Genomic DNA, 25,335 nt, shown 5'->3' with positions numbered 1-25,335 from the left:
CAACAGAAAATGAACAAAACAAAACAAAAAAAAAAACGAATGAAAAGATGATCAAAACTCAGTTATGAGGACAGGCAGTCTTTATTGGAAACGGGGTGGGAGAATACAAAAACAAAATAATAATAACAATAATAATAAAAACAGAATGAGACAAACGAGGGCAGCGATGGTGGTCGATGGTGGGGAGGTTGGGGTGAGGAGAGAAGAGGAAGGGTGGTGTGTGTGTATGTGTGTGTTTGGGTATGTGGCAGAAGTTAGGAGGAATTGAAAGAGCTCTTACACTCCGCCTTTATGGCCCCACAGTTAATGGGGACAAACGGCCGGCGCGCAGCGCGGCGCAGCCTGATGATGTCCCGGCACATGTGCCGAGCCAGTTTGGTGAGGCGGGTGGCCTGCAGCAGAAAGGCCTGCTTGGTCTTCATGGAGGACTTGGGGCTGCCGCTGTTCCTCATCGGTACCATGTGGTTGGACTGGCGGGGAACGTGACTCCTGGAGCGGGACTCCTGGACGGGCAGAGGAGGAAGGAAACGGTCAGGCTGTCATTTTGTCACCTCAAACTGTACTGAAGTCTGTGATAAGCAGGTCAGAAGGCTTAAAAATTACAACAAAAAAAACTTACAGACTGGGATTAAGAGAAGTTAAGTTGGTTTTAATAGTGACAGAGTGAAGAATGAATAAATGGCAAGAAGGATGGAATGATGATGAAGAAGAGACTGACAGAAGTATGCTGAGAAACTGAACTGATAAATTGTTTAACGGACAGACAGACGGACGGACGGATGGATGGATTCATGGTTGGCATATGAAACCATTTCTATGCACCAGAATTAAAACAATTGCTTTTCTTGTTTATCACTTTAATCCAACAGGAAATAAGGTCTCAATCAATCCAGATTATTCCAGATTGAAGTCTGTTTTGGAACGCCGTAATTTAACCTGCCACTGGAAGCTGTGAAGCTCTTAAAAAAGCCAACCCTGAGCATCAGAAACAACCTTTATGTTGTTCCATCAAAACAATCACATCCATCACAACCAGGGCTCCCAGTATGCCACAGCGCTAACTAATACCATTAATACCACTGGTTTTGAATACCAACTTATGTCACATTATGTTGACCTTCATTTAGTTTATGCAGATAAAGCTGCAGACCTCGTCTGTGAGGCTATTTTCTTTGTTACAAATGGTCAGCTTGCTCCATTATAAAAGGCCTTGTGAAACTGTGTGAACCTATTAGCATCCAATATGCTACAATGAGCTGCTCGCTCGCTGAATAATTGATGCTAACTGGAGATACCACAGACACACTGTATCGGTACATTTCACACACGTACAACGGAATGATTTCTGCTTATTCTACATGGATTAAAATCTTTTTGCTTTGCTCCAATCCTTCCAGTAATGTTTTTTATTATAAATGGCCACTACTTTGATTATTAAAGCTCATTTTGTTGATGTAGGACATTTTGGGCCTGGTTGTGTCAGAATGCAGGGTTTCCCCCCAGTGTTTTATAAGCCTGGCGGGCCGCCAGGCTTTACTTGTGGCCCCACCAGGCTAAGCATTGCTTATTTATTCAAGTTTTAAAATGTTTGCATTTTTAAGACTTTATACTTTGTGTTCAGGTATCAATCTTCCAATCTTTCAATAACACATAATTATTAAGTGATATCTTAAAATTTCCTGTGAACTTTAAACATTTTTCAACTCAAAAATACAACGGGTCGCTGAATGAATAACAATAGTGCTGAGCGCCCAACCACCGGGTTAGCAAGCTTTCTGGGGGAAACGTTGGAATTTATAACATGAAAACACCTTAAAAAAGCAGTACAAATATTAATAAATAGCACTGTCTGCACTTGATAAATACATCTTAAAATTAAATAATAATAATGAACATGTTTTTGTCATTTTTAATCAAAATGACTGATTTTGTGGTGCTAGATTAGAAATACTTACAAGAAATTTTGCTATATTTGTGCTTATGTATGACGGTAACTGTGACTTTCAGTTACTTTCCGTATGGATTATTCATATTTGACACAAAGTAAAGGTGAGTATGAAATACTGCCACCTGCAGGTGGGAGTTAGTAGTCACTTAAACTTGATGTTTTCAACTATTCTTTTTTTGAAAATGTATAATTGGGCAAAAATGACTAATGAGACTAATAGTGATTAACCGATTATTAAAATAATCGTCAACTAATCATGTAATTGATTAATTGTTAACTGGAGTATGCAGTCTAAAAAAAGGTCATTTGCTGAAAGAAAGAAATTCAGGGCAATAATTAAGCCAAAACTGTACAAAAAATATCAACAATTTGCATTCAAGACAAAAACATTTTTGTCTGTAAATATATTTTAGCAAAACTTTAGCTTCATGGAGTTGATTTCATAATTAGGAATGCAGTCATTTTGCATTTTAGGCAATACATATGTATTTTGTCATTTAAAATTGTGTTATCTACTTGCATTTTTAATGTACATTGTATAAAAATGCTTAAATTAACTATCTGCACAATATTTATCCAAATAATCCATAATTACTAAAGCAATCATTAGTTAGAGAAGAATTTGCAATGAACTTACAATTATGTATCAGCGGGAAAAAAATACGAGGGTCTGCTGAGTTGTGAGAATTAGCACAACCTCAACTTTTTCTGTAAGTTGACAGAAAACCAATAAGAATTGCTTTGATTTGCTCCCAGTTATGTCTCCCTCTGGAGTCTCAAGGGCCACATTAAAGTTTTGGCGGGCCAGATGTGGCCCGCTGGCCTCCAGTTTGCGACAGAAGGTCTAGAACTTACATTGCTTGCAGGAGTGGGGGAGGTCCTCTCCTCTGGGGCCTCGGCTCTGCTCGGCATCTTCAGACCGCCGTACTTCTTCCAGTACATCCAGCAGGAAACGCACAGGCGGCACTGCATGTTGGGAGGCCCCCAGGAGTACCACTGGGCCGACTGCATGGCTGCTCAACGCACAAAACGCAATAAATCCTCTTAGCGGAGCGGACTGGAAAAATTAACATCAGTGTCTTAAATAACTCAACTGTTATTTGAACTCCATTACGACTCGTACGTAAAAATCTGAAACGCTGTTCACACAGCTGGCAGCGCAAAAGATAAACTGGTTTTAAGCACAAATGCATTTCCTCTGTCTGCCCATTTTACTGTAACATAGAGGTCAGTGAATTATCAAAAAGCTAATATATGTCAATGACTCAATTAAAAATTGAGATAACCACTCACAGGCTGATTTTAAGCATTTATATTTGGTAACTTTTATAATTAGAGCCAACAGCTTCCAATTAGGGTTGCAACTAATAATCATTTCATGTTAGACACATTAAAAATATTCAATTTATGCAAAAACATATTTTGTTTAAAAAGAATTGAGTTATTTATTTAAATGTATGTTTGTGCATTTATAGTATTGTATAAAATACACTTAAGTGGTTAAACGAAAATTCAGTAGAACGTGCCAGTTGACTTATCCAATTAATCCATGAACAGACAAAATAACAAGAGAATAATTGATTACTAAAATAATAGTTATTTGCAGCCCTGGACTAAACTATTCCACTGACTACAGATTCTTTATAAAACAACTTAAGATGTTAAATATTTATCTTTTATATAAAAGAAAAAAATCTTAATTTAACTTTCTTAAAAATGAAATTCAGGATTTTCCTTTTTAAGCCAAACACGTAGTCAAACAATGTTGCAGAAAACTGAAACATTTCTTGGCGTTTTGTTCTGAGGCTGGGTTCATGTGGACAAACTAAACTTACTGTAGCAGCTCTCGCAGGCTCGGCCGCCTCCTGCTGCGTGGAAGGCCCCGGGACCCGCTCCGTTCACAGTCGCCATCTTACCGTTGGTCATCGAAATCTGGTTGGGGTTGGGTTTGTTGCTGTCGAGATAAAGAGCGATGTGAAAACGCTGCACTTTCAGTACATACAGAATATGAAAATAATTTAATTTGAAGAACAAAGGGAGGAAACTCACTATGTGGGGATATAAACCTGCTTCAGTTTGCTTTCTGCCTCAGCTGCCTTCAGTCTCTTCTGCTCATGGAAACAGAGAGAATTTATTCAATAGGAAATCAAAAACAAGAAACCATCTTAAATGTACTTTTTCAAAATGCCTAAAAAAAGTTTAATCTCAGATCTTCTGTTTTCTGTGAGTTCTCGCTCAATACTATAAAATCTGTGAGAAATTAAAGATACAGAATTACAAATGTAGGCAATAAGACAAAAGAAAACTTTTCCAGACTGGGTGGAAGGTCATGTTTTACATTTATGGCTTTCCAACGTCGCAGACATCAAATTTTAGACCAAATTTCTACCCTGCAGACTTTTAAAGACAGTTTTAGAGGCTTGTGAAATTTAATATTAGCCATAATTTAGTTTGAAACGTTAAAGCCGAAGTTTTCAAAGTTAAACTCGAATCAATTTTCCCTCCCTGGAAGTGAGAAACTACATTTGGAGCTTTTTGTTGAGAGATTCTGTAAAGGAAAGCACAGAAGACAGCGAGCGTAAATGTAAAACCTTCAGTTGGCACAAGCAGCTTAGTTTGTTTTGACTTCATTATAAGCTGCTTAAAAGGCTCCCTGTGGAGTTATTATTAATTTGTAAGGTCTCCTGATTGTTTTTGGCCTTGCATGAACAGGGTAAATATAATCTGTAATTTCACACAGCGACTCTGAGCTAACTAACAGAGAAGCTGAATATGTCCAAACACAATTCACTGCAGCAGCCTCACCTGTTGCACATATCTGTCTGTGGTCTTCCACATGTAGTAGTACTCTATGATGCTGGTCAGGGACTTCCAGGGCAGCTTCATGACGCAGGAGGAGCCAAACACACAGGGAAGGTTGGAGAGGGAGACGGAGAGCAAATTAATGATATTAATACCTCATGTTCCTGCCATCTGGGCGCCGAGCGTTCATATTTATTCATGAGACGTTGTGACCACAAAGGCTGGGAGCTACCGACTTCGCTCGCTTCTGGCCGCAGACGACGACGAGCATGCAGTGATTCACATGCTTAATAAGTATTCATGAGCACCTGCAGCAGCTGGCCTCATTCAATTGTACCCTGGTTGTATTGTTGAAGTTCCATTAGAGAAAGATTAGAAAATGAAAGTCGTCCAGATGAGGATTGAGAGAGAAAATTGCAAAATGTGCACATTCAAGAAATTTAAGGATGAAACAATTAATCAAATTATTCATGGCGAATTGATTATTAAAATCGTCAGCTAATTTAGTAATTGGACTATACAAACTCAAAAGAGGCTACTTGCTGAAAGAACACATTTATAGCAGCAATTAATTCAAAAATGTACAAAAGATATAGATGTTTTCCATCCAAGATAAAAAAACAAAAACAAAACACCTTTATCTTGTCATAGTTGTAGCTTCCTCTGGTTCAAATCCAGTCAAACAATGTTCAAGTAAGCACCTTCATACATCTATATATTAATCAATAAAGACAAAAAAGTCATACATTACGTTAAATTAAGCAGAAAGTGATGAGCTGTTCAAAGTATTTTTTAGCTGCAGATGCATCCTTTGCTACAAATGATCAAGCATGCGTTAAATGAATGCTTTTAGTGCATTTTGTCGCAAGAAAATTTCTATTTTCTTATTTAAAAGGAACTTAATTGTTTATTTTCATGTTTGATGTTATTTCTAATAATGTATAAAAAAGATTTAAGATTTATCAGATTAAGTGATTAATCGTCAGAGTAATTAATTGTTAGCTGCAGCCCTAATTAAACTTAGTCTGTGCTCTGTTTAAAATCAGCAAAAGTTTTGAAGTTTCTCACAGCAGATCAACTTTAAAGTTGCACATAATTAACAAAGTCGCAAATCAGTAAGAAAACGAACCAAACACCTACAAAGTCTTGTCGGATGTCGTTGAAGTCTTTTCCATATTTCTCCAAAGCCTCTTCGAACATGGCGGCTTCCGAGGCGCTCCACTCCTCCATCTCATCCCTGCAGAGCACCGGGCCGCCCGCCGGGACCAGAACGCTCAGAGCGCTGGACAGGTCGTAGTTATGGCGATGCAGCGTGTCCATCGCGTGGAACTAAGAGAGAACGAGGGTTATGATGAAATCCTATTTAGGAAGCAGCAGCGTGAAAGAAACAGAAGCATCATTTAGAGCTTCTTCTAAAACATTAAATCACCTAAAACATCTTGCAGGTTCCTAAATAGAGACACTAATATTGAATGCAACAGAAACTTAAGCATTTATGTTATCCAAACATTCATTCCAGATACCTTAATATGATTATGATTGAACTAAAAGTACCTAAAAGTGCATCTCTTTGATTGAAGCATTAATAGAGTGAAAATGGTGGGTCATCCTGGTGATGCGCCTCCAGAAAGACAGTGTGCCTGACTCACCAGTGTGATGTCTCGAGACGCCGCAGCTGCACTCATGTGCAAGCTTGGTTGTCGAACTGAACTGCTGCAGTCCAGCGCTCGGGCAAAGGTCCCAACCGCTCTGACAAAATCCAACGACAAACAAGAAACCAGTGAAATAAAAGCAAACTAGTTACTACCAAATCTAAACACTATTCATCCAGGAATATGCTTTATGTTAAACAAATTATAGTTAGAACTACTTTTGTTCTATAAATGTTTAAATTAAATGAGAAAATAAAAATCAGACATAAGAAAAAGAGCTGAAGAACTTAATTCAGCTAAGATTTATGATCTTTCTGACACCAGATTGGGTTTACGTGACTATGAGGCAGCAATCCGAGGAGAAAGGTGACCTACCGCGCCACCACTAGGAACTGATCTATCTGTTTGTCGGTCAGAGGACACTCTGGATCCCAGAGCTTCTCTTCCAGTTTGGACTGGTCCCTGTCATCTGCCTCTCCTGCGACACAAAGGAAGCATCTTACAGAGCGAACTGGAACATAATTACTTCAGAGAAAACAAGAAAAGGAAAATAATCGGCCAAAATGTTCAAGTCAATTTCAAACAAACTGCGACGTACCCTCCTGCAACATTTCAGGTACGTCTGCCTGAAAGCGCGGCCCCACTCGGATCTCTCCCTTATCGGCCAGCAGGGTCTTCTGAGTCGGGTCGTACACCAACGAGTAGAAGAAAGTGTCCTAAAGAGGAGCAGAAAGACGTCACTTCATACTACTACTCTCTTCTGTCAAATCCATGAAGTTACATAACCATCACAGTGCCATGTAAAAAAAATAAAGAAAAATCAACACCTATCTGCAAGAAAATAGGGGCTACATTTAAAGCAATTGACAAATTGTCAGGAAATAAGAGGCGAGAATGTTTGTAGCAATTTATTAATTTCACAAACGTTCTGATTTAACTGAAACAGTTGGTTAGGGGATGTTAAGTCAAGTCTCTGAAGACATAAATTATACATCCCATCTAGTTTATCTATAGCAACGTGTCAGTAGGTTATGAATTCAAATTGTAATCTACGTAGTTAATCCAGAGATCCACTGGTGACCAGAATCAAAGACTAAAGCTATGTTCATACAGCAGCTGAAAGCGACTCACATCCCAGTCTGAACCACCCAGTTCAGATCTTTTCATGCACAAAAAAATCTGATTTGTGTCACTTTATATGTGTCACCAAGTCAGATACGGATCCAATTGTTTTCTGCGTTATAATTCTGCACCGGCAGAAACCAGTCGGAGTAAATCCAGATGTAAGCAATGTCTGAAAACTATTATTATCGACCAGAGTCTACCGTGAAAACACCCTAAATGAGATCAAACCTTTTTCGGTTTATTTCACCTTTTCATTTTGTGAAGATAAACCAAGGTAGAAGTCAAATAAAGTAGTTTAAAACCAATCTAAAATTAGGAAAAAAGATAAGTGTGGTGTGTTATTTCATGGCGTTCAGATACAAGATCAAGCAGATGTCAGTTTCCTCCCCTTAGGCTTACCTCTTTGTCAAGGTATGAAAGAACGGCTTCGGTCTCGTTCAATAATGCGACGCTGCACTTCCCCCTGATAGAGAGGGAGAAAGGGAAGCACACACCATGTAAAGCATATTCAAAGGAAGTGGTCTTAATGCATTTGTGGCTGAATGACTTGTCCACGTGCGCTGCCTGCAGATGACGAGCGGTGCGGTATAGAAAACAATCTGCATGCGTGTGAGCTGGTGTTTTAGTACCTGATGTGTGTCGCAGGTAGACTCTCATACTGTCGGGAGAGGAAGAGCTCTCTGTGACGGAGCTGGTGTTTCTGTTTGTCTGTGAGCTCGGTCTCTGTTGGGTTCTCCTTCTCTTCCTCCAACTCCTCTGCAAAAGGCACGAAGAGAAAAGACCAAATGAGAGTAAACACAACGAAGAAACAAGCAGGAGGAGGGAAAAAAAATTATTCAGCCCTTAATCTAAGGGATGAATTTTGTTTTGTTAGATGAAAAAAGTGCTTCAAAATCAAATACTTTTGCTGGAATTTATGTAAAATTAAGAATGGGCAAATTTTCGGTTTTTGAAAATATTTCTTTTTTATTAAATCAGTTCGCCCAAAATCCACCATCTGTTTCACACCTTCAATTTATTTGGACTTTGAATTCAAGTCAACTCTGACAGAGTACTAGAATCAGGATAGATTTTTTAAAAATTATTTTTTAAAATAAAGTAATTATGTAAAACAAGAATAAAGTCCTAAAATTACCAGAATAAAGTCGCAATATTTAGAGAATGAAGTAGCAATTTTATGAGAATGCAACACGAAAAATAACAAATTATTCAAAATGTTTTCTTATTGAAATGACTTTTTTCTTGTAAATTTAAGACAGTCTTCTTGTGAAATTACATCTTTATTATGCTGATATAACTATTACATTATTAAGTCGTACAACTCACAGAACGGATGATTAAAATGTGTATTTTTTATTTTTTTTTAGGTTAAAAAAAGAGAAAATTTGTTAAACTCAGAAACTGGATCCAAGTATGGGGGAAAAATAGATTTCATTTTTAAGCCATACTGTCCATCCCTTCAGACAAACTAAAAGTGTGATCTAAAGCACCGTATCCATCCATAAATACTGGATCTGCTGGTTTGGAGAAGCTGAGTCAACACACAAAGACAACAACAGCAGATGAGAGCAAACTACTCAAACTACAATCCAGAAATGATTTAAATGACTTTTCAGTGGGTTTGTTAAACATTAATGGAAACAATGCAGTTTTATGACTGTAAACATGTTTGTGATCTATTGACAATCATCAAAGTCCTTCATCAAGTTCAAACGACCAAAAGTCACAGATTCTCAATCCTGAATGCAGGTTTGCCATTTTTAGATTAAGAACAAATGAGCTAACAGTTATGCATTAAGTCTGATTTTTTGCTTTGGTTTCAGGAACAAAAGGAATCAAATCAGTTATAAACAGGTGAGTTCATTGCAGAATTTTCAATTTCCTCCGTGATGGAGTTTGAACACAATGTTCTGAGTAAAGGAGCTGCAGCTGCTTCAGGGAGGTCTCTAAAAAATGAAGTTAGAGGAATCAGAGAGATGCAAGAAGCTACTTCAAAGGAAGCCTTATTTTCTAAAAGTGCTCCACATATTACAGACATATCTGTTTGATCCATCTGCCATGGAGCCTTCTGGAGAAAGAAATGTCACACTTCTGAAAATCTCAGTAAAGATTTATTAACCAACAGAAAAGGCATGCAGGAACTGCAAACCCTGAATGTTAACAAAAAAAGTTAAAGAGCATTAAAATATGGAATATTAGTGGAATTATGTGTAACTGCAGAGCTGTATAATGCCTACTGCTCTCATATGAAAGGGATGAGTCAAAATCTAATACAAGTATTTAATAATAAAAGGCTCCCGTATCGTTAATATAAGTCAACCTGATCTTGTTTTCTCGCAAATACTGAATTATGTGGTGCTGAAGTGTATTTTTCTAACTGATCTTGAAGAAAAATAAATATATTGTGTGATATTCTAAGGTAGTGAGCTATAATCGGCATTGTAAATAAGGTATGTTGTAATTCTAGTTTGATGGTGAGTACGAGTTCACAACTATGGGTTATATAAATATATATGCCTACATTGTTTTAAAATATATTAAAAATAAAAAAGCCTTTATTCTGAAGGCTTTAATTTTGCCATGGTGTGATCAATTACATGTAGGGGAAACCCTGAGTAGTGCTTTTTCAAATACAGGAACTCCAAAGTGCTTTACGCTACATTCACCCGTTCATACAGTGATAGTGGTAAGCTACATTGTAGCCGCATCTGCCCTGAGGCAAACTGACAAAGACGAAGCTGCCATTCAGTTTGTGCCACCATCAACATCAATACTCAACGTTCGGTTTGTCCTCTGCTGTTTCTATTCATGCACTTCTCTAAAGACAAATTTCAGCTGCAACTGTTATTAATATCAGTTTAAGGTCTGAAAATGGGCCGAGCCAGCGACTCACTTGCGTGTTTATCTGCGAGCTGGATGAGGCTGTGGGAGATGTCTCTCCTTCTGTAGAAACAAACCACCTTGGCCTCGACATTCCCACTGGCGGTCTGAAATAAGAGAGAATACAGATCAAGGTTGGCATGAAGAAATGCAGCAAACAAGCCCATTTGCATGACTCCAATTTCCCAGAAGAACCACCTCCTTTGTGCATCCGTCAAGTTGAGACAAGCTGGAAAGAACAGGAACGGTAAAAAAAAAAAAGATCATTGATAAATTGTCATGTTGTATAATTAGTCCAATGGGTGAACTGACAAGTATTAAATGGCAAAAGTGATGCTGAGTGATTTAATGAGAGAACAGGTGCATCTTAATAATAGAGGAAAAAGTCATTTATTTCAGTGATTCAAACTCACTGGCTGAAGTTGGGTTTAGGTTCAGAAATAAGTCTGATTCATTTAACTCAGAGGTGTCAAACTCATAAATCAAAAATCTGAATGTTCTTAAAGGGCTGGTTGGACTAGATTGTACTGATAAAACCAATTACACTGTTAAAATATCAATACAAAACAGTTTGTTTCAGGATTCAATAAGTGTATTATTGAACATCTTTTCACATTGATCAGTCCTTCCAGGACTTAATTTTATTGTGTTTTTTTGCTACCAAAATCACAGATTTTGTGGAGTTAATTCAGAAAGATTTGTAAGGAATTTGTACGATATATATATATATATATATACTCTACACCATCATGCGGTCCGCTGCTGAGTCGATAGTAGTCAATCACTGGAACCCTCCCTGAAGAGGTCAAGCCACAAAAAGGTCACTGCTGAAACTGCTGGCTGTTCAAAATGCTCTAAGCATAACAATGGAAAGTTTCGTGGAAGACAAATTGCGCAAAATCAAAAGGGAGAGCCACAACTTTTTTTTGCAAATGCAAAGCTCATTGAAGAGTTTTGAGGATGATTCATTTAAAGTGGCTTTAGGTCCAATTTATGCGATATTTCACTTCTCAGAAAGAGAGAACAGAAACATTGGAGCTGAATAAAATACACAGTCTCAATGCAATTTACATAAATGTTTGACATCTTTAAGGTTTATGTTCATTTTTGTTTCTTTAGGTTTTGTTTTATATGACAGCTGGTTTTGCTGGGTGTTTTATATCCATGTGACTTAGTTACTCGTCTTTGCATCTCATTTAAAGATGAGATGATTAATGAACAGTAAGCAACAGACAGACTTTTTGAAAAAAAAAAAAAAAAAAAGTCAGCACACAGCCACCAACCAAGAAATTTTAGAGCACATCTCTTTATTGAAATTTTATTTTCCAGCTGGACTTACAAGTACAACTATTATTTTCATTAATGATAAAATCACTGTGTTTGATCAGCTTGTAAGCTCGCCAAACCAAAACCCCATATAGAAAATGTATGGAGCATTGTCCAGAGGAAGATGGGAGACAACAAAGCAAACAATGCAGACGAGTTGAAGGTTCATCACCTCTATGAAATACAAAAGGAGCCACAACCAATTATTAATGAACAGTAAACAAATATTCTTTTGAGTTGTGTAAAACATAACTATCAAAATGAACTGAAATAAATCTTTGAAGTTGATGTGTGTGTGTAATGAATCTATATAATCCACCGGCTTCACTTTTTGGTCATATTTTAATTTAACAAGGTGCATGTTTTTTTTGCAATCAGCAGATCAAACCAGGTGTGTTTTTGATTACAAAATAAGAAACACATAGCAAAGCAATACAACAACAGCAGAAGTCATGTTACTCACCCCTCACTATCTCAAGTTTATTTAGCAAACAACAAAGATAAGCGACGTATTAGCTCTTTTTTCTTTGTGAAGCAGCAATATTACACTGAATGTCTTCATTGAGAGCAAAGTGCAGCCAAAGTCAAATTCCTTGGTTGTGTGGCGAACAAAAAGTCTGATGCAGCAATTCTCCGTTTTGTCTCTGTTATATTAATAAAATGTTAGTTTTTTTTTTTTTTAAATAAATAAGACCTTATTTGACATTTTCTCACTCCACACTTGTTTCAAATTTAAGCATTCAACTCCATGCAGGCAAAGTCTTGATTAACGATGCACCGTTTTGGTCTGCTTTGTGTTGGCTTAGCTGACACACCTTTGCAGATATGTTAAAAGAGGAACCTGTACACGTGACCAAGCTGGAACAGCATCAGATCATGTTGCAGATTTATTCCAGCTAAAAGCTGGTATCAAGTTCTAGCTAACCGTCCATGCTAAGCTTTAAAAGCCTTTATTACAGGTATTATTACGTCAACAATCGCACACGCCCTTACAGGTGTGTCCAGTAATGAAAAAAACGACAGTTGGGAGACAAAGGAACACCTGTCAATTTCAGTCCAACAATTAACACTTAAAATACCAGAAGGCACATAGACATAGGGGCAATAGGTGGAGGTTGCAGGTAGGAATCCAAGTTATTCCCCCTTTGGCACAAAAATGACAAACGATGCAGTACCTTGTTGAGTTCTTCTATCCGACGGATCAGGTAAGGGTTACTGGAGGAATTTTCAAAGAAGACGTAATCTGCAATGCCAAACAAGAGATCATCAGAACATCATAGCCAAAAAAAACACATTTATGACAAAACAAATCTGTCTTCAACTATAGGAACATTTTTATTTAACAAAAATGACTCCCACTGAATTACAACCAAAATAAAATGCCTGAAAGCAAATTTATGACATACTTTTAAGCATGATTTGTAGCTTTTCAGAAAAGTTAGACTATGGGTGTAGAAATCCTTAACCTTTCAAAACATTTGCCAATTTCACATTATTATCCTTCTTTTTACCCGTTCTCTATTGTTCATGTAGACCTAAATCAACATTTTCCAATAACATCCAATTGAACAGTCAGACTATGAGAACCATAATGGAATAGTTCATATCAAAGTGTGTCCATGTATTACAGTGACCTAGTCAAAGTCCAGACAGGAATCCATCTGATCTGTGGTAAGACTTGTAAACTGATCTTCAGAAATCCTCTCCATTCAATCTGAGTTTGATTTAGTATTCAAGGAAGAACTGTCAACATTTTCTGCATATAACATGCAATAGAGACTTGCAGCTGCAACTGGAGCATAAAGTGGTTCTATGAACTATTGAGTCATCATTTATATTTCTAAAAAAAACATTATTTTATGTATAATTTATGTTTTAGTTCATAGTTATGCGTAACTTTGTGTTTACCTGTCAAATATACTCTTAAAATAAAATCTTGAAGATTATGTCTGCAAGTTGACAAAATGTGCCAAAGGTCTGAAAGCTTCTACAAGGAGGCAACTTAAATAAATTTAAATATTACGCTAGTCGAAAAGCATCATTAGTCATTTTCACAGACTCAAAATCCAAGATGCTGCTGATATGCTAAATGATTAGCTGCAGGTAGCTCACATGTGATCTTGAACCACAATCACATGTCTTTATTCCTCATGAATAAAAACTGATGATTATGTAAATAAGATTTCAATAGAAACATGACAGCTGCTTAAAGCTTCCTTTTTTTCACAAAAGGTGATATTTCTGAGACTGGAGTTGGTTTAAGATGGCAGCTTCTGTCATAATTTATTTCTGCTACTCTTCCTCAGAAGTCAAATTTCAAAATTAAATTGAATTCCATCTGAAAACAGAGATTTAGACAACGAGCTTATTTTCTGCTTAGCCTAAGTAAGGAGCTCCCGACTCCTGTCTCTGATTCAGGACCGATGCTGGAGTGACTAGAATTTTTTTAGTTGGATGTTGGTTCAGTCATTCATTCTGATTTTGGATGCCGTGCAGCTGGAAGCTTTAAGTCAAAAAGTAAGTTCTTCTTACTGTTTGACTTTTAGACAATTACTGATGCATAACAATGGCAATAAGGTATCGTTTCACAACTGGAGGCAGCTGATTAGCGTCCCAAAAGCTCAAATGATACCTGAACTGTGACAACAAATCCCAAAGAAGTAGAAAAGGAGATGCAGAGCAGAGAAGCAAGGAACAGGTTCAAGCCATCACTTCCATTAGTCCTAACAGGCTTTCTAACCATACAGCCAGACAGATTTAAAGAAGAATAGCAAAAGCAAGTGAATTAGCAGTGTTTCCCAACAACTGATGTTGTCAACCAGGACATCCTAATGTATAATATCACCTCTGCGGCCTGGAAATTGAGCTGTTAACATGTTATGATCCTCATAAGTATAAACAACATATTTGGTCAGAAGCCTCTTCAGATTCAATGCAAGACTGACTGCTACTGTAGATTTGTCCTGCTCACAGCATCACCTTCAGAACAACTCTTTGAACATACTTGTCTGGGAGACAATATTTGATATAAAGGTACTTTTGAAATTCAAACCCTTTTAATCATCAAAAATTAAACAGAATTCAACACTTAAGCCATTGCATAGTATATCAATATAATAAATGTGTTTACATTTTTGAAATGCATAATTCATATAAATGCATGTGATGATTTAGTGAAATGCACATGCTCTGTGTGTTTTGCAGGAGAGGATTTGAATGCAACGTGGAGTTAACAAAGAGCACCTGAAGGCATCAGAAATGAAGATAAGATGCATTGAGATGTGCAAGTGGTTGCCAGAATGGCAAAATATATAGTTTATACCGCAACAATCAAATGATGCATCAAGGCATTTATTATAACTTTCCTTTTCGAGGCAAAGGAAAAGTCTGGTATGAGCAAATGAAGGTGTAAGGTTCAGCTCAGCAGACGCACAGACGCCATGAAGACAATAATTTGATGCTGAATTCCAGCAGAGTGCTAACGAGCTAGCTGGTCGACCAACCAGCCCGACTTGATCACTAACCACACTATAAGTCAATGTGTATGTAATACTAAACGCTGCGGGGGAAAGCAGGTTTTAATGTCGCCTAGATGGTCGTGTAATTACAATGCAGAAATAATAAAAGGGGGAAGAGGACGGCGAGCCGCGGCTTGTGCTAACGTTAGCTAAATAAGGACTCGTAGACTAATGGCTGCATGCCAGAAGAGGCAAATACAAAGGCAGCCTCAGACTGACCGAAATGAAATTTCACCAGCCGCTTAAATACACCTCCAGCCGTGGGCCAACGCCGCTTGCGGCTCTTCCACGTCCACTGTGAAAGTATTTAGCAACCTCTCTAGCGGCTAACAGTGCCGACAGCTGAGAAAAAATGTTTACATTACCAGGTAGCCAGTTAGCCAGCTGGCGGCTAGCTGCTGAGAGGCCTGACCCATTTTGGATCCCAAATATTAAGAAAAGCTCACCTTCCGGCTCCAGCCTCACTCACATCTAAACACGCAGCTCAACCGCATCTCACCATTACACGCACGATCACTAACACATCACCAAATAACACAAAGGAGATCCAAAACTTAGTTGTTTCTGTTTGATTTTTTTTTTTAAAGGATCCACTAACATACATACCTCCGACCCGGTACATGTTGGCCGCCATTTCTGCCCTCCCAGCGTGTTAAGGTAAAGCATAAACTAAGCGAAATGACATAAATTAATTTTAAAATATGTACATCTAAAACTCTGTTTTCTAAAAACACAACGTGATTTTTTTTAAATAACGACCGTCGGGACTCCGGATGTGTTCACTATCAGGGGAGAAATTTGGCTACTCAGACCCCCCTTCCTCCTCCTACTCCTCCTCTACCGATTCGCAGCAGCAGCTTTTTACAATACAGTAAACTCAGAGCGGCCGACAGAAGTCGGATGAACCCGAAAAACCACTCACTGTTCGGAGGCGACGAAGGGGTCTGCGCAGGCGCAAACACAACCACGTCGAAACAACTAAGTTCTATGTATTTCTACGGATTCTATGGATTTTATGCGATAGATCAACTAAAAATAGCCGTGATATGATCTGTTATGAACAAAAGTTTTTTTGTTTTACAGATTAAAAACCTTAAGATATATTAAACATTTGTATTTGTATTTTGACACTCAAATGTTTAAGATTAAATTCAATTCAATTAAAAATACTTTATTGATTCCAAAACGAACAATAAAAGTTGTTGAAATTCGTATCATTTAATGTTCTTCTAAGATTTGTTGTAGATACTGATGGCTGTGTGCAGTAAGGATCTCCTCTAGTGGTCAGTATTACAGCGACTCTGAGGGAGCCTCTGACTGAAGACACTCTGTTGTTGTGAAGCAGTTTCAAAAAAAAGGATGCTCAGGGTTGTCCTTTTTTTTCATTATTAGTATTTTATGAAGAATCATTCTTTGCTCTATCATCTCCAGAGATTCCAGTCGTAACCAGAAAGAAACCAGCCTTCTTAATCAGGTTATTTAGCCTTTTTGGTACTAGCCAAACAGATGATAGAAAACAAATATTACACAAACAGTGAAGAAATAACATTTTCTGAAGAAGTAAAGTTTGCTCTGTCGGCTTCAATGTTGCGTTGTTCAGTCTGAGAACACTGAGGTGTTTATATTCCTCCTCCACCTCCACAAAAAGTGGTTTTCATCATGCTGTTTTTCTTACAAACTATAATCATCTAAAGATAACATGGTTGTTTCCCCACAGTGACACAAAACGATCCACCAGCTCTCTGTACTCAGCTTCTTTACCATCTCTGATAAAAACCAACTACTGCAGAAACATCTCAGTATTTCTGCAGGTGACAGGACTGTGACTTGTATTGGAAATCTGAAATGAAAATCAAACATAAACAAATATTTCATTTCAGTCATGCAGAACTGAATAAATAAATAAAATAAGTGTTAAAATTGTGATTTAATTTGTTAAGGAAAAACAAACTTGCCAAAGTAATCTGACCCAATGTAGAAAAAGTAACTGCTTTTATTAGTAATTCATTTTGGATTTAATTCATGCTTCCTCCTGTCAATTGCTGATGTATTACTGGACAAGGTATTCAATGTTAAGTTGCCTTCTTATCCATATTGGTGCCCATATGTTAAACACTTTGATTGGTCGGCACGCCTAGAAAAATACAGAGTCAAAAAGAAACACATAAAACCGCTATGTAAATAAATTCAGGAATAGATGAGAAACAAGGTTATCAAACAGACCTGAACATGTTGCCAAGACATCTGTGAGACTCTAATGAACCACTGAGAGTCATTACCTGCAAAAGTAAAAACATATGTCACAGTGAAGAGCCTTCAGGAATGGCCCAGTGACCAAAACTTAACTTCAAGAACCCATTAATGACTCTCCCTGGAGGTCACAAAAGAAAATAAAGCAGGATCTAAAGCAATGCAGCACTCAAGAAGAAAAAAAATAGCATTAAAAATTGCATGCAGTGGCAAAATTCACTGCTGGAAACACAGATGTTTGGGTAAATATGCAGACTAAGGAGAGAAAAGTGCAGCTTTTGTGGAAAACTGACACCACGTTTCAGAAAAAGAACTTGATACAAACATTGAGACATGGTGGTGGTTGTGTCATGGTCTGGGACTGCTTTTTATACCATGAAACAGAACAGTACATTTGAGTAAATAGAATATTTGAGTCAAAATAGATGAAAAATGTTAGACATCAACTTTGTTCACTGTAAAAAAAATTAAAATGCATTTTACTGTCTGTTGTCCTTCATTCTACATTATTCCTACTCAAAATCATTAACTGAAAGTTGTCCAAATACAACACAATTGCTCCTGGGTTATTGGTTAAATTCTGACAGTGTTTTACCAGTGTGGAAACAAAACAATAAGCTGTGATTTTACTGTGGGGGGTTTGTGTTTCTCGCTGCGTGCGCGCATATGACATCACGGGTGGGACTGGCTCGCCCTGAGTGGGGTGGAGAGTTTTATCCAGACCACAGAGACAGACGGAGCGGGCAGTGGGAGAAACAGAGGAGATTTAGTTTTATCCACACAAGGACCAAACCTAGAGGTCCGCTTCCAGGAAAGGCGAGCCACGCCCCGGGGGCCAGGGGAGACCGTCCGCTCCCTCAGGTGCCCTGACTCCTGAGATGAAAGGAAGGATGGACAGTGAAGAAGAGTTTTAGTCGGGTTCAGGTCGCTAAGATGAAGTTCGGGAAGAGCATATGCGTGCTTAATGTGGGGGGAACCCGGTACGCCTTCACTCGTGAGGTGATCCGGGATTTCCCACTCCGGCGCGTCAGCCGCTTACATGCCTGCGCGACCGAGAAAGAGGTCCTGGAATTGTGCGACGACTACGACCGGGACCGGAACGAGTTCTTCTTCGACCGCCACGCGCAAGCTTTCGTGTTCATAATGCTGTACGTGCGCTCCGGCAAACTCCGGTTTGTCCCCGGAGTCTGTGAGCTGTCCTTCTACACCGAGATGCTGTACTGGGGGCTGGAGACCGCGCACCTGGACTCCTGCTGCCAGAAGCGCCTGGACGAGAGGATGTCCGACATCGGGATGGACAGTCTCTCAGAGGAGGACATCATACTGTCCAGGGATGAGTGCCTGACTCCGGAGGAGACGGTGCAACAGATTGCGCTCACCGGACGCGCCAAATGGCTGGAGAAGATGCGCAAAACCTTCGAGGACCCGAATTCTTCCCTGGCGGCGCAGCTTCTGGCTTCGGTGTCCGTGGTTTTCGTGATTATTTCTATGATCATGCTGTGTGCCAGCACGCTGCCGGACTGGGATACGGCTAAGAAGACTACAGTGGAAGAGCACAGGTAGGCGATGGTTTGCGACCAAACTGCAGTGTTCGAGGGGCTCCCCTCGGTGAAATGCGGTCAGGACATTGAGGCGAGATGAGACGGTGCTCTTTTAAGTCCTGTGCGTAAAAGTGAGACACTTCATGACTGAATCTTTCAAATTCAGTAAAACCCACCACATTGACTTTAAATATAGTTTGTCACCTATGGAAATATGTCAAGTTACTCTTTGTTTTGCATTAAATTGTTTAATAGAGATAAACAAACTCCCACTGACAGGCTTCCACACCACACCCCTCTCATTATGACATCAGATAAGGCATAAGGTGACGAATTGGACCTCCTCAGAGTATTTTTCCATATATCTTTGCAGGTTCTTCATCTGGTTCTGTTAAGTCATGAAAACTAGTATTTTTCTCTCAATTTTAATATGTGAAGCGAAGATGGACCCATATGCTCAGATGTCACTAATTTGAGAGGATTAAAATCTTAAAAACTGGATTTGTCGTTTTCTGGAGCCATTATTAGTAATGTGAACTTATAACAGCACATTTCGCTTTATTTGATAAAGTAAGGATTAAGCAGAAAGTTACAAAAAAAATGTTACAGTACTTTGTGTGACTCTTTAATGACATGCAAACTGTCAGAAGTGATAACAAATGTCACCTTTCAGTACATATGATATGCACAAGAGACATATTGGAAAAAAACCGCAGACGTGTTCATTGAATTGCAAATTTTCCAGTTGGAATTCTGACTTTAGGGAATTCTCCTGTTTTTCAGACAGGAAACTTGAACATGCACCATTACGTTTCATTTAGTTACATCTAAACTCTCAATGTACAACATAGTTAGTATGTTGTGAAAATACAAGGATGGAGGGTTGTAGAAATAGACCTGTCAAATCTACTTTAATGCCAAAAACAGACCCTTTTCAGTGCAAAAGTGCAAAATAATTAACATGTTACTTAACATAAAAATTCAAGTTTCAGACTCATGTAAGAACTTTACATAGACTTTTGGTCTGAGACTTGACTATCTTAATGTGATAATGACTTACAGTATAAAAACAGAAAAATAAGAATGGAAAACTGTACAGCAAGGGCAAATTTTACAGGATAAGAAAATGTTTTATTTCCAGTTATAAGAAATAATCAAATGAAATAATCAGGAATATAAAACTGTATTTTGTGCACTGAATATAAAGCTCAATGATGATCATTGTCATCATTAACTTTTCCTTCTGCATTGTCACCTCACACATTATCCTGGGGTCACTGGAGTCAAACAGGTGAAGTTGCAACTATATCTATCTATCTATCTATCTATCTATCTATCTATCTATCTATCTATCTATCTATCTATCTATCTATCTATCTATCTATCTATCTATCTATCTATCTATCTATCTATCTATCTATCTATCTATCTATCTATCTATCTATCTATCTATCTATCTATCTATCTATCTATCTATCTATCTATCTATCTATCTATCTATATCTATCTATCTATCTATCTATCTATCTATCTATCTATCTATCTATCTATCTATCTATCTATCTATCTATCTATCTATCTATCTATCTATCTATCTATCTATCTATCTCTATCTATCTATCTATCTATCTATCTATCTATCTATCTATCTATCTATCTATCTATCTATCTATCTATCTATCTATCTATCTATCTATCTATCTATCTATCTATCTATCTATCTATCTATCTATCTATCTATCTATCTATCTATCTATCTATCTATCTATCTATCTATCTATCTATCTATCTATCTATCTATCTATCTATCTATCTATCTATCTATCTATCTATCTATCTATCTATCTATCTATCTATCTATCTATCTATCTATCTATCTATCTATCTATCTATCTATCTATCTATCTATCTATCTATCTATCTATCTATCTATCTATCTATCTATCTATCTATCTATCTATCTATCTATCTATCTATCTATCTATCTATCTATCTATCTATCTATCTATCTATCTATCTATCTATCTATCATCTATCTATCTATCTATCTATCTATCTATCTATCTATCTATCTATCTATATCTATCTATCTATCTATCTATCTATCTATCTCTATCTATCTATCTATCTATCTATCTATCTATCTATCTATCTATCTATCTATCTATCTATCTATCTATCTATCTATCTATCTATCTATCTATCTATCTATCTATCTATCTATCTATCTATCTATCTATCTATCTATCTATCTATCTATCTATCTATCTATCTATCTATCTATCTATCTATCTATCTATCTATCTATCTATCTATCTATCTATCTATATCTATCTATCTATCTATCTATCTATCTATCTATCTATCTATCTATCTATCTATCTATCTATCTATCTATCTATCTATCTATCTATCTATCTATCTATCTATCTATCTATCTATCTATCTATCTATCTATCTATCTATCTATATCTATAGATATATATATGTTGTCTTATTTTATTCTCATATATCTATATATCTATCTATATCTATATATAGATAGATATATATATATATATAATATATATAATATATCTATATATCTATCTATATCTATATATAGATAGATATATATAGATAGATAGATATCTATCTATGTCTATATAAATATAGATATAGATAGAGATATAGATATATCTATGTATATATCCTGTAGTGAATCTAACAGAAACATTCATTATAAATGATAAAACCTTAATCAATGTAAAGTAAAAGGTCAGCTGGCACAAATTGTTTATTCATGTTAAATAAAACATGAATAAATGACTGTTCTTTAAATATTAAAGAACATGCTTTAATTCTATGAAAATAGCCTTATTTTATTCTCATACTATCAATATTTGCAATAAAAAAAAGATATTCATCTTGTAATATGCATTTCCAGCAAGCAAAATTCAATTTGTGCAGACAGGATAGCAAGGAGTGACAGACTGAAAACAAAATATCTTCGGTGTTGTCAGTATTGAGAATTAATTTGAGATGCAACAATTGTGACTGAATAATGTCAAAATCAGCCTGTAGATGATCGCATACTAAGGCAATGGAGTTTCAATGGCGGTAAACAGCTGCGTCATCAGCATAGAGATAGACAGATATACCAGATGCATTAACCCCGATGCTATTAATGTAAATTCAACTCCAGTCTGCTAGAATCTGATAAAAATAACAGACTCACTGTAGCATTAACTCATGCAAGCTATGCCTTCACTCAAAGAAATTAAAACCACAGACAGTTTGATTCTGTGTAAAAATGATTTGATGAAAAAAAAAGACAACACCCTCACATATTTGTAAAGCCTTTATTAACAAATAATTCACATTCAGTGATCCAACATTGATAATATTTCTGCTCTCGCTGAATCTTGATGAAAACTCCCAAACTGGGTCAATTTCTGACTAATATTAAGAATAAAACACCATTCCCATAACAGTTAGACTGAAAACAAACAGAATTTTTCATCTCCAGATCAAACCATAACTGGCAGTTCAAATAACTATTTTACACCTAACCATGTGTCCTGTAAAAAACATTTACCATGCACTTAAGCCCTTCAATATTAGTACATTTGTCATTATATTTATCAGTTTAATAAATTATATATAAAAAAAAAAACACTCCGAAAAACCCTCGAATCTCATGTGTAATTAAATTGAAATCTACACATTTTCTCTCAGCGTTGTATTGCCTTAACTTGCGTATTACAAAATAAAACAGATTATGTTCCCCAATGCAACCAAAATAACTCTTAATCAATATACTGTTATTTATTATAGTCATAAAATTTCCATGCATGAGTTGATAATGGAAAATTACAACAAATAATGTCCAACACTTAAATCAAAATGTGAAACAAAGCTTGGTAAACCGGCGCCTCTGAGGACATAATGCTCATTGATGAGTTTCAGACAACCCCATTAATCATTAGCATCCTCACATGGCTGTCACACAAGCCCCCTAAGAGAAAATCAATAATGGATCAATATTATCTACTAAACTTGAAGTGTTAATAACAGAGGGAGCTCTCTTGTGATGCATTTCTCTTAACTTTTCCTTTTGTGGTCTCACAAGAGGCCAGTTTCTGACTGAGCAACTCTTTTGATCACAAAATGAAAACCTGCATTTCCATTTCTGCATTGTGCTTTTTTTTTTTGTTTTGTTTTGTTTTGCTACAGCCTGTCCTCTGAGTCTGAAGGAAGTCCTGAGGAGTCCATTTTCTATATAAGGTTAGGTTTTGTTCTCTCAGGCTGGACATAGCTTTGAGTTTGGAGCTTTTCCAGGGGGTTAGGTAATCAACTAAAAGCGTAGCTCGTACTTGGGGCCAAAGGGATCCAGTTTCATGTCAGTAGATGATGCAGTTTTCTCAGCTGCTTCATAATTTGGTTTGATTCAATTGTGGTTATCGCTACCATGTTGGAACATGCGGTCTTTACTTCCTTGAATCTCGTTTGTGTCAAATACCAGCGGTATGGGGTTCTGATTCAGCTTTATGTGTTAATTGGGGGATTAATTGAGAAGCTGACTTTGTCTTTCAGGCTTTTTCTTCTTTCCCTGTGTGGAGTTTAATTCAGCCTGCTTTGTTTACTTGTATGTCTAAATTGCATCAGATGTGCTCCTTATTTCCAGTGATTTAAATCCTCTTGCTTGGCTCATTCCTCCCTCACACTGACAGATCAAATCAAGCAGTATCTCACATCAAGCATACTGTTATCTCTCTGCAGCTCCTCTGCCATTTCCTGTTTATCCTTAAACTCTTTCTCTCTCCTATCTTCCTTCTTTAGGATAGTGGAGGCAGTGTGCATCGGCTGGTTTACAGCTGAGTGCATTGTGCGCTTTCTGTTGGCCAGAGACAAGTGTGACTTCATCCGCCATCCGCTGAACATCATCGACGCGATTGCCATTACCCCCTACTATGTCACCATGGCAATGGCCAGAGCTGGGATGCCCGGTGCTGGGCTCGGGGTCGGTGGAGTGATACTGCGCGTGCTGAGGATGATGAGAGTGTTCTGGCTCATGAAGCTGGCCAGACACTTCCTGGGCCTGCAGACTCTGGGGCTGACGCTCAGGCGCTGCTACAGGGAGATGGTCATGCTCATGGTGTTTGTCTTCGTGGCCCTGGCGATATACAGCGCCCTGGCACAGTTGCTGGAGTACGGCTTGGAATTGAACCCGCAGAACCAGGGCTACGCCAGCATCCCGGCCGCCGCCTGGTGGGTCATTATCTCCATGACTACAGTCGGGTATGGGGACGTGTATCCAGAGACGACTTGGGGACGAGTTCTCGGGGGAATGTGTGTTGTGAGCGGGATTGTTCTCCTGGCTCTGCCAATCACTTTCATCTACCACAGCTTTGTTCAGTGCTACCACGAACTGAGGCTCCGCTCCGCTAAATACGCACGAAACGTGTCTTCAGAGATGCTGTAGTGAACCAAATCAGACGCAAACACAGCAAACCAGAAGATCTCCTTGTGAAATAACCAACTGTGTGAACTGCCCTGTCTCCTGGCTTTGTCACACTGCAAAAACACAAAGTCTTACCAAGTGTTTTTGTTTTTTCTAGTGCAAATATTTCAGAAGACAACTAACTTACAAGTGATGTTTCATTCAGATCTAGGAGCTGGTTTTAATACAATCATTCTCTAATATTGATTAAAAAAGTACAAGTTATTGAATTTATAACATGAAAAAAAATTGTCTTATAGAAAAAGTACCTTTTATTTATTTTATTTTATTTACCCAATCCTATATCTGATTGAAAGGTTACTTGTAAGTCAGTTTCAAGTGTACAAATATATTTGCACTAGAGGCTAGACAAAAAAAAAAAAAAAAAAAAAACTTGGTAAGATGTTGTGTTTTTGCAGTGCAGCATTCAATATTGTTGCTCTACATCAGTGGTGTCCAAACGTTTTGCTCTCGGCAAAACTGGCTGATTTAAACCACTCACAGGCCACAAAATCCATTAAATTAAAGATGTAAAATGTAGCTAATTTTGACTTTTTCTTTTATCTATACTTAAAAAAAATTTTTTTTTAGAAAATCTGCAAATCATTAAAGATACAAAACATACACAGGGTTTCATATTGTTGTCTTATTAACAGAAAAATATGTTTTTGGGAAAATAAATTATTTTCTGTTTTGTTTGACAAATCTGAACCATTCTTGAGGAGTCATCTGAAGGGCCACAAGTGGCCCCTGGGCCACACTTTGGACACCCTTCCTCCACATAGTCCCCGTCTCCAGCAGATCAATTATA

The 25,335-nt window shown here is 37.5% G+C and overlaps 2 protein-coding genes across 3 annotated transcripts in view; one reads left to right on the top strand and one right to left on the bottom strand.

Annotated features, from left to right (window-relative positions):
- The window catches only part of mta3 (metastasis associated 1 family, member 3), a 28,694-nt gene extending 12,509 nt beyond the window's left edge, over positions 1-16,185 (bottom strand). The window contains exons 1-14 of one of the 2 annotated variants that reach the window (XM_055042911.1): positions 15,858-16,185; positions 12,909-12,976; positions 10,421-10,514; positions 8,157-8,283; positions 7,927-7,990; positions 7,001-7,118; positions 6,778-6,880; positions 6,400-6,499; positions 5,891-6,079; positions 4,754-4,828; positions 3,998-4,056; positions 3,784-3,902; positions 2,804-2,961; positions 281-503 (exon numbers count right to left, since the gene is read on the bottom strand). In XM_055042911.1, the coding sequence (XP_054898886.1) occupies positions 281-503; positions 2,804-2,961; positions 3,784-3,902; positions 3,998-4,056; positions 4,754-4,828; positions 5,891-6,079; positions 6,400-6,499; positions 6,778-6,880; positions 7,001-7,118; positions 7,927-7,990; positions 8,157-8,283; positions 10,421-10,514; positions 12,909-12,976; positions 15,858-15,885 (1,525 nt within the window). In that variant the 5' untranslated portion in view covers positions 15,886-16,185. The remainder of the gene's footprint in view (positions 1-280; positions 504-2,803; positions 2,962-3,783; positions 3,903-3,997; positions 4,057-4,753; positions 4,829-5,890; positions 6,080-6,399; positions 6,500-6,777; positions 6,881-7,000; positions 7,119-7,926; positions 7,991-8,156; positions 8,284-10,420; positions 10,515-12,908; positions 12,977-15,857) is intronic. The other variant, XM_055042912.1, reaches the window with a different exon arrangement.
- A 2,075-nt stretch (positions 16,186-18,260) lies between these two features.
- On the top strand, positions 18,261-25,148 carry kcng3 (potassium voltage-gated channel, subfamily G, member 3). The gene is made up of 2 exons (XM_055042497.1): positions 18,261-19,060; positions 23,864-25,148. The coding sequence occupies exons 1-2, from the start codon at positions 18,435-18,437 to the stop codon at positions 24,504-24,506; spliced, it is 1,269 nt and encodes a 422-aa protein (XP_054898472.1). The 5' UTR covers positions 18,261-18,434; the 3' UTR covers positions 24,507-25,148.
- Positions 25,149-25,335: the final 187 nt, after the last annotated feature.

This window comes from Poeciliopsis prolifica, unplaced genomic scaffold, assembly GCF_027474105.1.
Source record: "Poeciliopsis prolifica strain line A6 unplaced genomic scaffold, Auburn_PproV2 SCAFFOLD018, whole genome shotgun sequence".
NCBI lineage: Eukaryota > Metazoa > Chordata > Actinopteri > Cyprinodontiformes > Poeciliidae > Poeciliopsis > Poeciliopsis prolifica.
The sequence above is the reverse complement of the archived record's forward strand: the minus strand, read 5'-3'. Positions and strand labels throughout refer to the sequence as shown.

Excerpts from the sequence above, each read along its gene's own strand:
- kcng3 (XM_055042497.1), top strand. The coding sequence starts at position 18,435 with ATGAAGTTCGGGAAGAGCATATGCGTGCTTAATGTGGGGGGAACCCGG. Across the intron at positions 19,061-23,863 it reads ACTACAGTGGAAGAGCACAG|GATAGTGGAGGCAGTGTGCA; the intron begins GTAGGCGATGGT and ends TTCCTTCTTTAG.